General features: G+C 33.7%; 1 protein-coding gene across 1 annotated transcript in view; it reads left to right on the top strand.

The window, feature by feature from the left end:
• Cand1 (Cullin-associated and neddylation-dissociated 1) overlaps positions 1 to 16173 on the top strand; it is a 414848-nt gene that overhangs the window by 168357 nt on the left and 230318 nt on the right. The window contains exons 11-14 of the mRNA XM_090392833.1: positions 2225 to 2379; positions 8515 to 8632; positions 13194 to 13379; positions 15875 to 15986. Coding sequence (XP_090248959.1) covers positions 2225 to 2379; positions 8515 to 8632; positions 13194 to 13379; positions 15875 to 15986 — 571 coding nt within the window. The remainder of the gene's footprint in view (positions 1 to 2224; positions 2380 to 8514; positions 8633 to 13193; positions 13380 to 15874; positions 15987 to 16173) is intronic.

Raw genomic sequence — 16173 nt, 5'->3', positions numbered from 1 at the left:
ATAGGACAGATGTGGTCTTGATGTTCAGAGATATGTTTACTTATAGATCTTTCTGTTTGTCCATTGTAGGACATCTTACAAGAACATAGAACTTTGTGTACATCAGGTAGCATCATAGGTGAGAGTTTGTCTTTTGGAGAAGGTAACAAATTTTGAATCTGGTTGATTAGTCTTTTTGGACACTGTCTGTCCAAAAAGAAACCGAACTTTTGATAGAAAATAAAACGCAGACCAATTATAATTATTCAAATCATTTATTTCAATCAGTATACTCTCCCTCAGCTTCGATACAGCGTTTGGCACGGTCAGTTAATTTGTTAAATGAGGTTTTTATATCGGTTTTTGGGATACTGTTGAGAGTATTGGTTACTGCCACTTGAATGTTTTCAATGGTGTCGTATCGCTTTCCTTTCTTCGGCAGATGAAGTCGGGGGAAGATAAAGAACTCACAGGGTGCTAAATCAGGTGAATACGGCGAGTGATCCAACACACAAACTTGGTTTTTGCTCAAAAACTGTCTCACAATGTTTGAACGATGAGATGGTGCATTATCATGCAAAAGTAACCAGCTGCATGTATCATGATATTCATGCCTTATGCGACGAATTCTCGCTATCAATCACTTCAAAACTTTGAGATAAAACTCACCATTGACCACTTGGCCATGCGGAACAAATTTTTGTGGATAATGCCCTTGGAATCATAGAAACAAATCAGCATTGTCTTTACTTTTGACTTCTCCAAGCAACTTTTTTTTCAGATGCCCTCTTCTGGTGGTCTCCACTCAGCACTCTGGTGCTTTGTTTTGGGCTCATACTCAAAACACCATGTTTCATCATCAGTAATGATTATTTCAAGGAAGTTTTAGTTCTTATGAGCAGTTTGAAGAGGTCCTTGCAGTGTTCAATTCGATACTTTTTTTGGTTGTTGGTCAACTTGTGGGGAACAAATCGCGAATTCAATTTACGAAGACCCAAATTCTCGGTCAAAATGTTGTGCACAGTTGAATTTGGAATCCTCAATTCGTCTTCAATCAATCTCATCCTCAAGCATCTCACAACCACTTTGAAATCACTTAAACCACTCATAAACTTGAGTACTGGATAAGCATTCATCACCATATGCTTTTTGAAGCATTTGATGTGTTTCGGTAAAACTTTTACCAAGTTTAACACAAAATTCAATTGCAGCTCGCTGTTTGAAACTCATTTTCTGACTGTTCATCAAAACACACTGTCACTCTTGGCACTATAACTCGGCTTCTAATGAAACAAATGTCATAAACAGTTGACACAACACTAATGAAGATTGCTGCTTTCGACAACCAAAAGATACAACAGGTGGCACCACTAGTTTTTTCTATTTTCGAAAAGTTCAGTTTCTTTTTGGATAGAGGGTGTAGGTAGCAGCAAGTTTGTATTTCTTCATAATTTTTGACAAACATTCAGAGATGCCTTTGGTTGATGTGTAGGGAAGTGACTGATGATTTTTTGAGTTGTTTTTGGATTGTATCCATTTAATGAAGCAGTATCTTTAATAATTTCCAATTCTTGTTTTAAAGATTCTTCAGAGGAATTTTGTTCCTCTGAAAAATCTTTTCAAGAGTCATCATCCATGTTGCTCATGAGTATAAGTCTGTGTGTGTGTGTGGGGGGGGGTGGATACAAGCTTTAGGTTAAATAATAGCTACTATATCAGGCCTTTACTACTACAGCAGATGGTATGCATTTGTGTGGATGCTTACTAGTTTCTTACGTTTACAAAAAGCACATATAGGCAATTCTCACTTACAAACTTGTTGGAGCTTCAGGTTTGTTATAGTGGAGTTTGCTATAGAAAATTTCCTTGGCATTGTTTGTAAGGTTTCGGTCAGAAATTTTCAGCCGTTTATTATAGCAAGAGAGAGTTTACTGTAATGTTGTCAGTTAGTATATCTGTTGTATTACATTTGCATGTTGACTAAAATGTTCAGTTATATTAGTGGTAGTTTTCTTTCTAAGGAGAGAAACAACTTGTTTATCAGTAAGCATCATACCATTAGTTAAATGCTATTTAACTAATGGTATGATGGGGAGAGGGATTCAGTCTTGCACTCCTCAAGAGATTTATAAAGGATCATGTAATTTCATTTTTAATACTGTGATGATGTATATTATTATCAATAGTTTCGTATTAAAGCTTAATAATATAAGTTTGTTCTTTCTGTCCTGAACAAAATCTTTAGGGAAAGTGAGGATGAATATAGTGATGATGATGACATGAGCTGGAAAGTGAGAAGAGCATCTGCAAAATGTTTAGAAGCAGTTATTGCAACCCGGCATGAAATGCTTATAGAATTTTATAAAACAATCTCACCTTCACTTATATCTAGATTCAAAGGTAAGGCAATTTTGTTGGGGAATGGAAAGATTTCTAATATTAGCACTAAAAAGGTATTAAGAACTATTAATAAAAATGAATGAATGCCTGATCATGTATAGAAACACATGTAAATTTTGCCTTTTTTTTTTAACTTTAGAAATTTCATTGTTGCTTAAATACAAAATTAAAATATAAGATATTTGGAATGGTGTCTTTCTTGTCTCTAAAATCACTCTCATAATTTTAATTTTTATTATGAATATCTCTGATTATATATTTTTATATTAAAAAATGTTTTCTGTCCCATGATATTAATTCAGGATGTAAAAGACACTGAAACATCATGGAATCAATTCATTATATTGGTTCCTTTTCTTATGCATATTGTGTTGATGTTTTTGTCCTCATTCTTCTTATACCATATTGTATTGATGAGCTTTATATTTTTCTAAAGATGCATTTTTAAAAAAAAATTTTCTCCCTCTCTTTTTGGTTGATAATCTTAATTGTTCTATATTCATTTTGAACATACTGTTTTGAGTTTTAACTTTCTGAAATATTTAAGGATACTGTCTAAGGATATTGATGAGAAAATCTGAATTCATTAACTAGAAAACTATTACTACATGATGTTTCCAAGGTGTTCAAAGATTCATTGAAGGAGGGCACTCTGCACCACAAAGCTAACCATCAACAGCACAGCCCACTTGCAGTATAAAATTATTATTATTGTCTGACCTCCATGGAGACAGACTCATTGTGGGAGGTACACACATTCTAATTAATGATCCCTTTCTCACAGCCCCATTCAGTTTCTGCCTTGTGCCTCTTCTACAGATACTTTCAATGCTGTGCTGTATTGGCCACTATTATTTCTCCACTATTCTCCAAAATCATTAAAACAAGAGCAACTGTTAACAAACACCCTTTTACAGTCCACTTTAAAACTCACCGACCCTACTCCACTTCCTCCACTTTTATTCTATCTACTTCTGTCCTTTGGAACAGTCTCTCCAATTCTTCCTTCCCCAAAGATTACGACCCTCATCTATTCAAGCAAAATGTGAATAGACTGTGTGGATCAGATTAAAAAAAAAAAAAAAAACTATCACACAATGCTCATCCAACCATGTCTTAAACTGATTCAATGTGTCTACATTCACAACACACTCAGGCACTGCATTCCACTCACCAACCACTCTCCTTGCAAAGAACCTGCTCACACCTTCCTTATACAGTTTCCAGCAATAGTCTCTTATTCTACCCTCCTCCCTCCCTCCCATTCTATGAAAATCTCTTCTATGTCAGCTTGATAACTCCTGACTAGCTTATATGCCTCGATCATATCCCCCTCCTCCTCCTAGTCATGAGGCTTTGCAATTTACATTCTCTCAACTGTCCTCGTACTTCACATTCCAAAGACCACTGACTACCTATGGGAATGTTCTCTGGACTCTTTCTAACATATCGTCATCAGCATGAAACTTGGCATCCAAATCTGTGCTCAATAATCCATATTAGGCCTTATACAATGCTATCATAATCTCTATATTTCTGTATGTCAGGGTCCTGTGCATCATTGCCATTATCTGATGTGATGTCTTCACAACATATGCAATGTGGCCCCTAAATTTCAGGTCCTTATCTACCACCATTCTCAGATTTCTCATTTCCTCTACCTCCTTTAAAGTTTCCCCACCAAGTGTATGTTTTGCATTCCATTATTGCTTACCAAATTTCAAAACCTTACACTTTGCAACATTGAACTTGACAGTTCCACTTACCTGCCCATTCATGCAATCTATTCAAATCCTTTACTGTAAGGCCATAACATCTGCTTGAGTTGTGAAGGTACTAGAAAGATTTGTGAGAAGTAGGATATCACTAGTTAAACCCATTCCAGTATCATTAATATACAAATAGAACGACAATGGTCTCCCAAAACTGATCCCTGCACCACACCACTAATGACCGTTCTCTTTTGGGATACTGCATCCTCATATATAACTTTGATACCTATCTGATAGTCAGTCACTGATCCAATTCAGAAGTCTGTTATCCAATCCCATCTGTTTCAGTTTATTTAACTGCTTGTCATGTGGCAATCTGTCAAAAGCTTTTGCAAAATCCAAGTACACTACTGTATATGCATCTCCCCTGTCCAAGATATTTGTCGCCTTGTTATAGTACATAAATTAATAAAACATGATCTCTCTTTCACAAACCCTTGCTTATAACCACACGAAATACTGCTGTTATCAACACATTTCTGTATCCTACTTCTCACCAGTCTCTCCTAGTACCTTCACAACTCTAGATATACAGATTGGCCTATAATTTGTAGCCACAGCCTTATCACTATCTTTAAGCAGTGGAACAATTTTACATTCTTTCCACTCCCTTGGAACTTGTGCTGTTTTAAGAGTCTTATTGCTAATGCTATCCAATTCCCTGGAACATTCCCTTAAGACACATGGTAATATGTCATCAAATCCTATCACCTTGTTGACATCACAATTAAGACATCCTGTACACCTTGTTCCTCATGATTCCTATGGAACCATAGGATCCATTGTAAAAAGACCAAACTTCTACATATATCTTTATATAAACATGAATGTTTATATAAAGAAAATGCTGAAGCCCTTTCACAGACCAAATCTAAACCATAATGATGTTCTTGCTATTCCTAAAGTATGGGAAATTGTTATACAAAATTGTGTAAAATAATTTTTTATATATGTTATCTTATTTTTGTGAAGGTACTAGAAAATTTGGTTGGCTTTTTTGACTAGAAAATTTAGCCTGGCTGGCCGAGTGGTTAGCATATCCGCTTCCCAGCCAACAGGCTGTGGGTTCGAATCCCACGTAGGCATGGATGTTTGTTATGTCCTCTCCCAATATGGACTGGGTCACCATGGGAGCAGTAGACCCAAAACCTCCCACAATGGGAGAGGCCTTCACCTGCTAGTGGGTAGAAAAAATAGGCTAAAATTTAATTTTTTTTTTATCTTATTTTTAATGTAATCTATTTTTTTCCCAGATATATTTTAATTTAATTCTATAACACACTACTGCACACATATTGGGATTCCATTGTAATCATGCACCCTAACTGTATGTATGTTATTCCTAGTATTGTTTGAATTAACTGTACTGACGATGTCCTAAGATATTTAAGATGAAATATTTACTTATTAAAACTTATTACTGTGGTTATTACATGTGTTTGTTTCATGAATTTTCCACAGGTTTCATTGTACAATAAATATTTATCTTGCCTGGTACTATTACACAATGAGAAGATTTCATTTCCTTCCTGAACAGCATTCATCCTTGGATTAAATTTACAGTTAAAATAGAAAGAAATAGGTCTTTACCATTTTTTGATACATGTTGAAATATCAGAACAAAACACACTCAAACTTAGTCTACAGGAAACCAACTAAACAGAACATTACCTACATGCAACAAGTCATCACCACCCAGCATAAAAAAAATGGACATCATTCATTCCTGTGATAGTCTATAGAATTTCCACCAACATAGATACAAGAAACCAAGACCTACATTATCTTAATTCTGTCCTTCCAAAAAATGACCATAACAGAATTAGTAAAAAAAAAAAAAAAAATTCCTTTCAACAATCAAAAAAAAGAATACAATGGAGCAATGATTCTTCCATATATACAGTCATTCAAAGATAAAATTGCTTCTCCAACAAAACTTAAAAATCACCTTCTACCCCCACTCAACAAAATCTCTGAACATCTGAAACCACCACTCAAGAAACCAGGTGTTTACAAGATCATCTACAGTTGTGGTCTACTCTACAATAGGATAGACTGGCAGATCTGGTGAGACATGCCAATTGAAACACTTCAAGGACATTGAGAATGAAAGAAAGTACAAATCAGAGCTAGCAACACATATAATGGAAACAAAACACCAAGTAGAAATGCTCCTCATTGGTTACCATTTTTTACTCAAATGCATTGAAAGAATCAGCTGAAATGATGAAACATCCTATACAGTGTAACAAAAAAGAAAGGATGATTTCACATCGTCTGGTCTTCGTTAATCCATCATGACACACTTGTATCTACCAGTAGTATGTTACAGCAGTCAGCATAATAGTGAATGCATGCCTTTCATTGTTTAAACATTTTCAAACATTTTTCACTAGTAATTACTTGCTTTCTAGTTTTTACTTTATTCATATTATTTCCTGATGAAGCGAAACAAAGTATTTCACGAAACTAGTTAAAATAAAAACATAGTTTACATTTGAAATCTTTGTTTGTGGTTTTTTATACTGGAAAAATAATTTTAAAAATGTCCCCCACAGAAATCTATGCAACAAGATCTTTATTTTTCATGTTAGTTTTATCTCTTATTCATTTTACAGGCACTCTTTCCTCCATTCCTATTTATCTTCTATATTCTTATAGTCTTTTCAAGTCTTTTGTTTGGCTACCTTTACATATTATTTTTCTTTCTTACATTTTTCTCTGTATTTTCTCATAGTACATACTGACTTTTTTGCTATGAACTTTTGATATGCCTTTTCTTATTACTGCCCATTAAATCCTGAGTCCACTGTTTCTGAATTTTTTATCCTTAGACAATTTTCACTTGTATGATCTCTGACTAAATCAATGTTTTTTTCAGTCTTCCACTGAATCTCCAAGCTTTATTGGTTTCTATGTTCCAACTCATATTTTTCTTGAATAATATTTGTATATATGAGTACAGTTTGCCTCTGAAAGCTACTTAACTTTAATTTTTTTTTTAATGAAAAAAGTATATTCAAAACTAAATATTAATCCCTTCCTGTTCAAATCCCATGTACATGCATGTTTCTTGAACTAGTGGGAAGATAATGCTATTGACATTAACACAACCAATGAGCCTTCTCTTATTTGTTACATCTCTCCACATGAAATTTTGTGCATCTTTATGTTGAACATGTCATTAGTAATGACTAGAACATGTACTAAACAGAAATCTAGCAGTTACTTACCATGATCATTAGCTTTGCTCTTTTCTCTAAATATTCCAATAACATTTTTGTGTGGTATTCATTTTTTGCTTTGCTGTTTAGATCTCCAACAAGGACTAACTCTTTCTTTATGTCAGTTTCCATCTTTAGAAAAAATTCTTTTATTTCTTCCTTGGTAAAACCTTCTTTGGGGTTTTACCAAGAAGATTATCCTACTGTTTAGTGTTGAATACTACAGCTGTGCCTTCCTTTTCCTGATCATTATTTCCTGAATATAGCCTCTTGTATTTGTTATTAAGAAAAATCTTGCCTGTGTTTGTCTTTGTTTCTGTGACACCAATTATGTCGACATGGTACCACTCTAATTCTTTTGTCAGTTCTGCTTCTTTTCCATTGATACTTCTTATGTTAATTGTGTCTATCTTATTCTGTTGATATGGAGTTGGAGTTTGTTCCATAAGCTGACTTTTCACTGTTCACTCTAGTTCCCTGATGAAGGAAGGTGGGCTTGTTTTAGGCCACATCATAAATGCATTTCATCATTGTTTCTTGGTTTAAGCCACCACAATACATTAAGTCAGCTAAATCTCAAATTGCATCCCATACTCATTCATTGTTTATCCAAGTTGATATCTTCTAATGAGATGAGGATTAGACATTAGGTCAGATATCCCGGTTCTTTCTCTGCATTCCTTAAAAGGCTATGTGGAGGTCTCCTTTTAATTATCTGCCTTTGACCTTTAAAGGCAGATAACCAAAACAAGTATAAAACAAACTGAACAGTATAAAACAAGTATAATGGCACATTGAACAGTATAAAACAAGTCAATCATCTAAACATAAGCTTAGATGATTGACTTGTTTTATACTGTTCAGTGTGCCATTCCTCTCAGAACTGTGGTTACTTTGAGGATAACATCGGTTCAGTCATAAAAAATCAGATGTGTGTGCGTGCGCGCGATCTTTTAATTCAGCTTGGAGATGTAACATATTCAGTGTATTTTGAAAATGTTTATTATTCTTTCATTGTAAATTCTTAGAGGATAAAATGAGGATTTTGAATAGGATAAAACTGCTAAATAGTTTTATCTTATTTAAAATATACTGAGATAAATTTTTGTGAATTTATGATTTTTTTATCTCTTGCACAGAACGTGAAGAAAATGTTAAAGTGGATATTTTTCATGCCTATATGGCTTTACTGAAGCAGACGAGGCCTTCTGTTCCTGTCGTAGGAATGGATCCAAATTTAATGGACCACGAAGAAGGGTAATTATTAACCTCATTCAGTTCTGTAATTTTCTAATGCTTCATTGTCCCTCAAACTTAAGTTTTACTGTGAAGAGTATATTTATACTTGACATGATATTGTTTGTCTTTATCAGTGTTTCATCCAAGTGTAAGGTAATGAAAGCGTGCATGTTCGACTAATCAACATGTATATAGAGCAATTCACTGAATGTCATTTTGGCCTGTATTCCATAATGCACTACAAAGTTCCTTCTTAGAGATGTGAAACAAGAGTAGTTTCTCATCATGCATCATATACTTCCCCTATCTTGTGCTAAAAAAAAGTCTACAAGAAGACACAGAAACCACCACAGTTCTCTTGTGCATGCTTGGAAATTCAGTAACACAACTTCCATTGTGTGCCATCATTAACTGGTTTCAGCACTTTGATTAAAACATTGACAGAGTTCATTTTTAATTTTGTGAAACAAGCAGAATTTATAACATTACTTAATTTCAAAAGGTTTATACACTGAAGTGTGGTAACTTAATTATATCTAAAAGGAAAGGTAAGCACTGTCCACACACACATTTATTTGTTATTTCCCTGCCCGGCCTGCTGCCTCTGATGTGTAGGAGTGACATAAGTAAAAAGGCAATTTGGCATTTCCTTTAAATGACAATACAGTAATCTCTCGATTAATGCACCCCCGATTAGTGTGTCATTTTTTATAAATACTGAAATTTGATTAGTGCACTTATATACATCTTAAAAATAAGTGTTACAGATTTTAAAAATTTTTGATCTATACATTTTTTATGGCTAACTATTTTAAAAAATCACTCACCAGGATGAAATAATTTAGTTACCGATTTGAAACATTTTACAGAGTTATTTTTTAATGGCTACTACACTATTTCCATGTGCACTCTGTTCCAAATTTACTGCCAAACTTTATGTTGTCTGCTTTACATAGCATTTTGCTGATCATGAAAAACAGAACCTAGACCATGAAGCCTCCTCCACTGAACTTCACAGTTAGCAGAACATATTTGAGCAGGTAATGTGCTCCTGGCATCTTCCAAACCCAGACCTGTCCATTAGACTGCCAGATAGTAAAGTGTGATTCATCATTCCAGAGAACGTTTCCACTTCTCCAGTGTTCAATGGTGGCAAGCCTTATGCCACTACACCCAACAACACTTGGCATTACCCTTATTGATATTGTTATCATCATCATCAGACCTTCATGGATTCATAAGACATTGTGAGAAGTCCACACTCCCTGGGGGGGGGGGATCATGAAACCATGCCTTAAACCCATTCACATTTTCTGTACTCCCCACACTTTCACTCAATGCACTCCACTCATGACTACTCCATGTCTCTGTGTGACCAGGGAAACCCATGTTCTGTAGCCCTTGATGAATAGTTGTGGTGCTGGTGCAGCTTGCTGAGCTATTTCAGATCTAAGTAGTGAGTGTTTCCGCTGGAGGCAGTCATATTTTACCATCAACTTCAGCCCTTGGATGTCCCATTCTGTGATTTTATATGGCCTACCTGGTTGCAGTTTTGCTACTGTTGTCCCTAGGCATTTCCACTTAACAGTAACATCACTTCTAATTGAATCAGGAAAACAGTAGTAGAGCAAAAATTTCCCAAACTGAATTGTTGCAAAGATGCCATGTTAAAAAAAAGTCACACTGAACTCTTTAGTGCTCATCAAATAATATATTCATTAACTACTAAAATAAAGAGCCAAAGGGTTTCAGTTCGGCGAAGGAAAATTACATAAGCAAGTGGATATTAGATCCAGCATTATTTCAAAGCCGAAATTAGAAATTATGAAAGTTTCGTAAGGTAAGTTGACCAGAGAGCTTACAGGAATACACTCCACAGCATTCACGAATTGCCTTACTGTGGACTGCTTAAAAGACACAGGTGCCACCCAAGCATCTATATATTCGCCTTTAATTAGTCCATTTTGATAAGGTTTTACTGGCTTGATAGCTGTTTTGAACTGAATGGTTCGAACCAGCCAGTTCAAAACAGCTATCAAGCCAGTGAAACCTTATCAAAATGGACTAATAAAAGGCGAATATATAGATGCTCGGGTGGCATCTATCCTCAGTAAGGCAACTCCTGAATCCCAGGGATTGTATTCCCGTAAACTCTCTGTTCAACTTACCTTACGAAACTTTCATAGTTTCTACATTTGGCTTTGAAATAATGCTAGATCTAATATCCACTTTGCTCAGTATTCATTAATGATGTAATGTTGTTAGCGGTTCTGTATGCTGTAAGTAGTTTACCCATTGCCATCAACTGAAGAATACCTGTTTAAGCCCTCTAGCAGTTGCCTTCAGGATTTAAGCCACTTTATAAATCCATCAAATCCATAAATTTCTATATTACTGATTGTAAAATATTTAAGTAATAATCTTTTTCATACAGCTATCAACCATTAACTTTCCTGTTCAGAAGGGGAGACAGCACAATAACTTTCATCCAGGCTGCTGTTTTGGAAAATTGAGAAAAATGTTTTCTGAAATCTCCAACAACAGGATTACTACTTGTCCTCTCATTAAAAGCTTAAAGTGAGAAAAAATGGCTAGTCCTTTTCAAAGAATAAATTCTTCTATTCATTGAGTAGGGCTTGTACAATGAAATTTTATTGCTTTTTTTGTTCAAATTAAATCCTCAGTTATTTCAGCCAGATAATTTTAAAATTATACTAAAAGTTTTCATTACTTTATGAAGAACTTTTTTTTTTTTAAATTGAACAAATTAAAGTTAGTCGATTTTAGCTTATTCTTTGATTATTTTAATCAAACAAGATAATTAAATTTTTTGTGAGTGGGACACACACACAAAATTTAATTATCTTGTTTGATTAAAATAATCAAAGAATAAGCTAAAATCGACTAACTTTAATTTGTTCAATTTAAAAAAAAAAAGTTCTTCATAAAGTAATGAAAACTTTTAGTATAATTTTAAAATTATCTGGCTGAGATAACTGAGGATTTAATTTGAACAAAAAAGCAATAAAATTTCATTGTACAAGCCCTACTCAATGAATAGAAGAATTTATTCTTTGAAAAGGACTAGCCATTTTTTCTCACTTTAAGCTTTTAATGAGAGGACAAGTAGTAATCCTGTTGTTGGAGATTTCAGAAAACATTTTTCTCAATTTTCCAAAACAGCAGCCTGGATGAAAGTTATTGTGAAATGTTTTTTATTGTTTATTATTTATTTATTTATTTATTTATTTTCTTTACATCTGGAAACCCTGCTTTAGAGAACAAATGTGGAAAATTTTCAAGCTACTTCATCCTTCCAGTAAGCATGAAGGCGGTTCCATCATTACATGATGAACTTCATCTTCCCATCTAAAAGACAGTCACAAGCATCCATGCACATGTCAGGATTCAAACCCATAGCCTGTTAGCTGGAGAGCGAGTATTTTAGATGGGAGATGAATTTCATCATCCGGTGCGAGACCACTGTCCTACTTATTGGAACTTTTTCAAGTCACTTCAGGCTTGAAGTGGCTTGAAAAAGTTCCATGTTTGGTCTCCAGAGCAGGGTTTCTGGACAGTATAATAAATAAATAAATAAAAAATAAATAAATAAAATAAAAGTTAATAAAAATACAAATTTTAAAATATCCATAGTTCACTCATGGTTATGTACTATAGGCTTACAATCTTTTCTGACTGGGATTTACATAAAACCAGACCAGAGAATAATAGATTTGAGGTAGAATCAGGATATTTCATAATTTAAGCAAGAAAATTGAAGAAAACTACTTTTTATCATGCAAGCATTGCTTACTCTAACTAATACAAGAATTTGCAAGTGCTGCAACGAGAATCCAATTTTTGTTTGGCTAATTTCTTAACTGATATCAAACTTGCTATAACTAAATACTGAGAGTATTTTCTGATTATGAGTTTCTATCTTGACAAGTGTTTACCAGTGAAGAGAGTAGTAGTTTGTTATCCACTGTAACTAACTATTTCTGTTGCTGTTAAGAATTTGCTATTGCAAGAGTTGGTCGTGTTGTACTATCTGTGTGTAAAGAAATAATTAATACAATATAAATTTTTTTACTTTTAACAGGCAAATAACAGTCCAACACATACAGGAATATTATAATGAGGGTCTACTATTATATTTGTATGGGGGTGGAAGGGAAGACATTGATACAAATATAATAGTAGACCCTCATTATAATACCACTATAACAAATTGCTGAAAGTTCCTAACCAAAATCCTGATGCTGGTCTAAAGAAAATTAACTATAGCAAACTGTTATAGTGTTCTGTTGTTTTGATTTTGCTGTTGAGAGTACTGTATATATGAGCATACCATGTTCATTTACTTGAACTACTGGAATGTTACTTTATCTTTATAACTGAAGTTTTCATTAAATATGAAATAAAAATATATTGATAATTGATGGATATAAGAACTTTTCAATTTAAAAAAAAAAAGTACAAGTAATAAGTTTCCTTTAAGGTAATAATGTAATATTTATTGAAGTTTCCAGTTGATAGTATTTTAGCATAACTGTTTGTATGTATTATTTTTAAATAGTCCTGTTAGAATGCTGCAAAACCAAGTTCCAGCTATAGTGAAAGCTCTTCACAGGCAGTTAAAAGAGAAAAGCATCAAAACTCGGCAAGGTTGCTTTGCTGTATTAACAGAACTAGTAAATGTCCTGCCTGGGGCTTTGTCAGACCACATCCCTGCTCTTATACCTGGTATTCAGTATTCCTTAGGGTATGTAAATTTTGTTGATTATACAATCCATGAATATATAAAGACAAATAATATAACTCTGAGCATATAAATACATAGGCATAAATAAACTTGATTACTAATCCAGTTTGTAGGTGTTGCTTGTTCAGATATTTTCCCCTGCTTTCACATTTTCTTCTCTAGAATTAAAATGTTTTTGTACTTTCTTGATAATGTCAAATAACTTCATTGCTTTTTTTTTTTTTTTTTTGTTAGTTCTTAGATTCAAATTGGCTAATGCTATGCTAAGAGTGAGAAGCTATAAACCAAACATTTTTGTCTTTGCTCCTAGAGTTTGAGTTAATTGAACTCATACTTTGTTCTATGATATTCTAATAGAATCTATTCACCAAATTTATGATTTGTAGATCTTATCATATACTATGAGGGTGGTCAGAAAAGGCCTAACAATGAAAAACGAATTTATAATTTCAAAATGATTTTTATTTTTCAACATAATCTCCCTTAAGACTAATACATTTATTCCAGCATCATTATCCTGTCCCTGTAGTGGTTCTCAGTAAGATCTGCAAAATACCCCCTACAGCTGCAATCACCTCTTGATTCTAAGAAAAATGCTGACTAGTGAGGAAGAGTTTTAGTTTTGGTAAGAGATAGAAGTCAGAGCGAGCCAAATCTGGGGAATTGGGTGGATGTTCCAACAATCAATTCATAGTGCAGATCCCTTAATAATCCCATTGCCAAAACACCTTTGTAGGCAGGTGCATTGTCCTGATGAAAGATGATATTTTTCTTCTGCAAACTGGGTCTTTTCTCACAGATTTTTTTGTCTAGTCAGGTTAAAAGATTGGAGTAATATTCCCCGGTTATTGTTTTACTCTTTTCAAGATAATTAATAAACAAAATGCTTTTACATCCTAAAACACCGATGCCATGACCCTTCCTGCTGATGGAACTGACTTTGTCTTCTTTGGCGCTGAACAACCAACTTCTGTCAACTGTTGACTGCTGTTTGGATTCTGGTATGTAATGGTGAATCCAAGTCTCATGCATAGTAATAAATCAATGCAAAAAAAATCAGTTTTATTCTTGTTAAAATGCTCCAAGCACTGTTCAGAGATTTTCATGCAAGTGGATCTGCTGTGGGCAAGCGTGGCACCCATCTTGCCAAAGCTTTTTCATTTGCAATTCTTCATGCAAAATATATCCTACACGTTCTTTTAAAATGCCTATAGTCTCAGCAATTTCACACACTTTGACTTGCCGGTCATCCAATACCATATCGTGCACTTGATCAATGATTTCTGGTGTTGTTACACTTTTTGGACGTCCTTCACATGAATCATCTTCAAGGCTGGTACAGCTACATTTAAACTCGGCAGCCCATTTCTTAATTGTCAAAAATGAAGGAGAAGAGTGCGCATAAACTTTTATGAACCTTGAATGAATTTCTTTTGGCATTAAACCTTCTTTCACAGAGAATTTTATAACTGCACGATACTCAATTTTATCCATTTCAAGGGATACAGACAACAGTTTTGCTTCAGACAGCTGTATAAAACAAACTACTTGATAGAATGACTTGCAATTTAACATGGATGCTTATGACAGATGTACCAACTTAGAAAAAAAAAATCTTGCTGATAGTGTTGCCATCTATGGTCGAGGCTGAGAACTTTTCAGACTACCCTCGTATATTCTCAACAATGACATGTGACCAAATTTTAAATTCAGGTCAACAAAACAGTAGTTTATGCTTAAACTGTGATTTATTTATTTATTCAAAGAAATTAAAATATAGCCTTTAGAATGGAGCAAGCTAAATGAGTTTTGTTTCTATGTTTCCAAGAGTCTTCCCATTCTGTTATAAATTTCACGATAACCATTTTTTGCCTAAGCCTATTTTTAAATCTATAGCAACTTTTCTGCTGGGCTTGAAATTTGAATATTGTGACTTGAAAATCTCACTTGCTTTTTTTTCTGTAAAGCAATTGAGATTTTCTTGTAAAGCTTCAACAAGCACCATTGAGAGTGAAGAAACAAAGGGGATTGAGGAATTAAATCTTCTTTTTACCGAGCTTTATCACCTTTTGCTGTTTCATGGAGGTTTCCACATCTGAGCTCTCCATTATCTGCTTGAAGCAGATAACTGTCAGTTATAGAAACCTCACACTGTGTTTGGTTAGCAATATTAATGACCACTTCTGTTTAATTTAAGAATGTTTGGCATCTATTTATTGCAATTAATATATATATTTTTGATTTTGTTGATACCTGAGAAAAAAATAAACTCATAAAGCAGGAACTGCCCATCTTGATAATATTAAAATCCTCAAAATGTTATCTTTTATTATGGCATCCATATTTATTTAATGCAAACAACTTCTATAACATGTTGCTGTTATTCTGTCATATTTATATGCATAATAGTCTTCACTACTCAAAGAATAATTAAATTTTCAGTGCATATATTCTAAATCCATGCTTGTAATATATTTTTATGCCTTTATTTGCAGTGATAAAAATTCAAGTTCAAACATGAAAATTGACACGTTGGCTTTTTTAAATTGCCTTTTAAGTTATCACAATCCTGAAGTATTCCATCCACATATAGAAGCTCTTGTAACTGTGAGTGATATTTCCTTCATATAACAATTTTATTAAGAAAGCGATTGTTTAAAGAATGCTTCCATTAGAGATAATAAAATTTAATATAACTATGGTTTACTGAAATTCATTTATTATTATTATTATTTTATTTAATTTATTTTTTATGTGCATCCAACCCTTGATAGTGCATTATATGTATATAATA

The sequence above is a fragment of the Typopeltis vanoorti genome, chromosome 5 (assembly GCF_054136105.1).
Source record: "Typopeltis vanoorti isolate ZY-2024b chromosome 5, IOZ_Tvanoo_1.0, whole genome shotgun sequence".
In the NCBI taxonomy this organism is placed as follows: Eukaryota; Metazoa; Arthropoda; class Arachnida; order Uropygi; family Thelyphonidae; genus Typopeltis; species Typopeltis vanoorti.
This window is presented reverse-complemented; position numbering and strand designations above follow the sequence as displayed.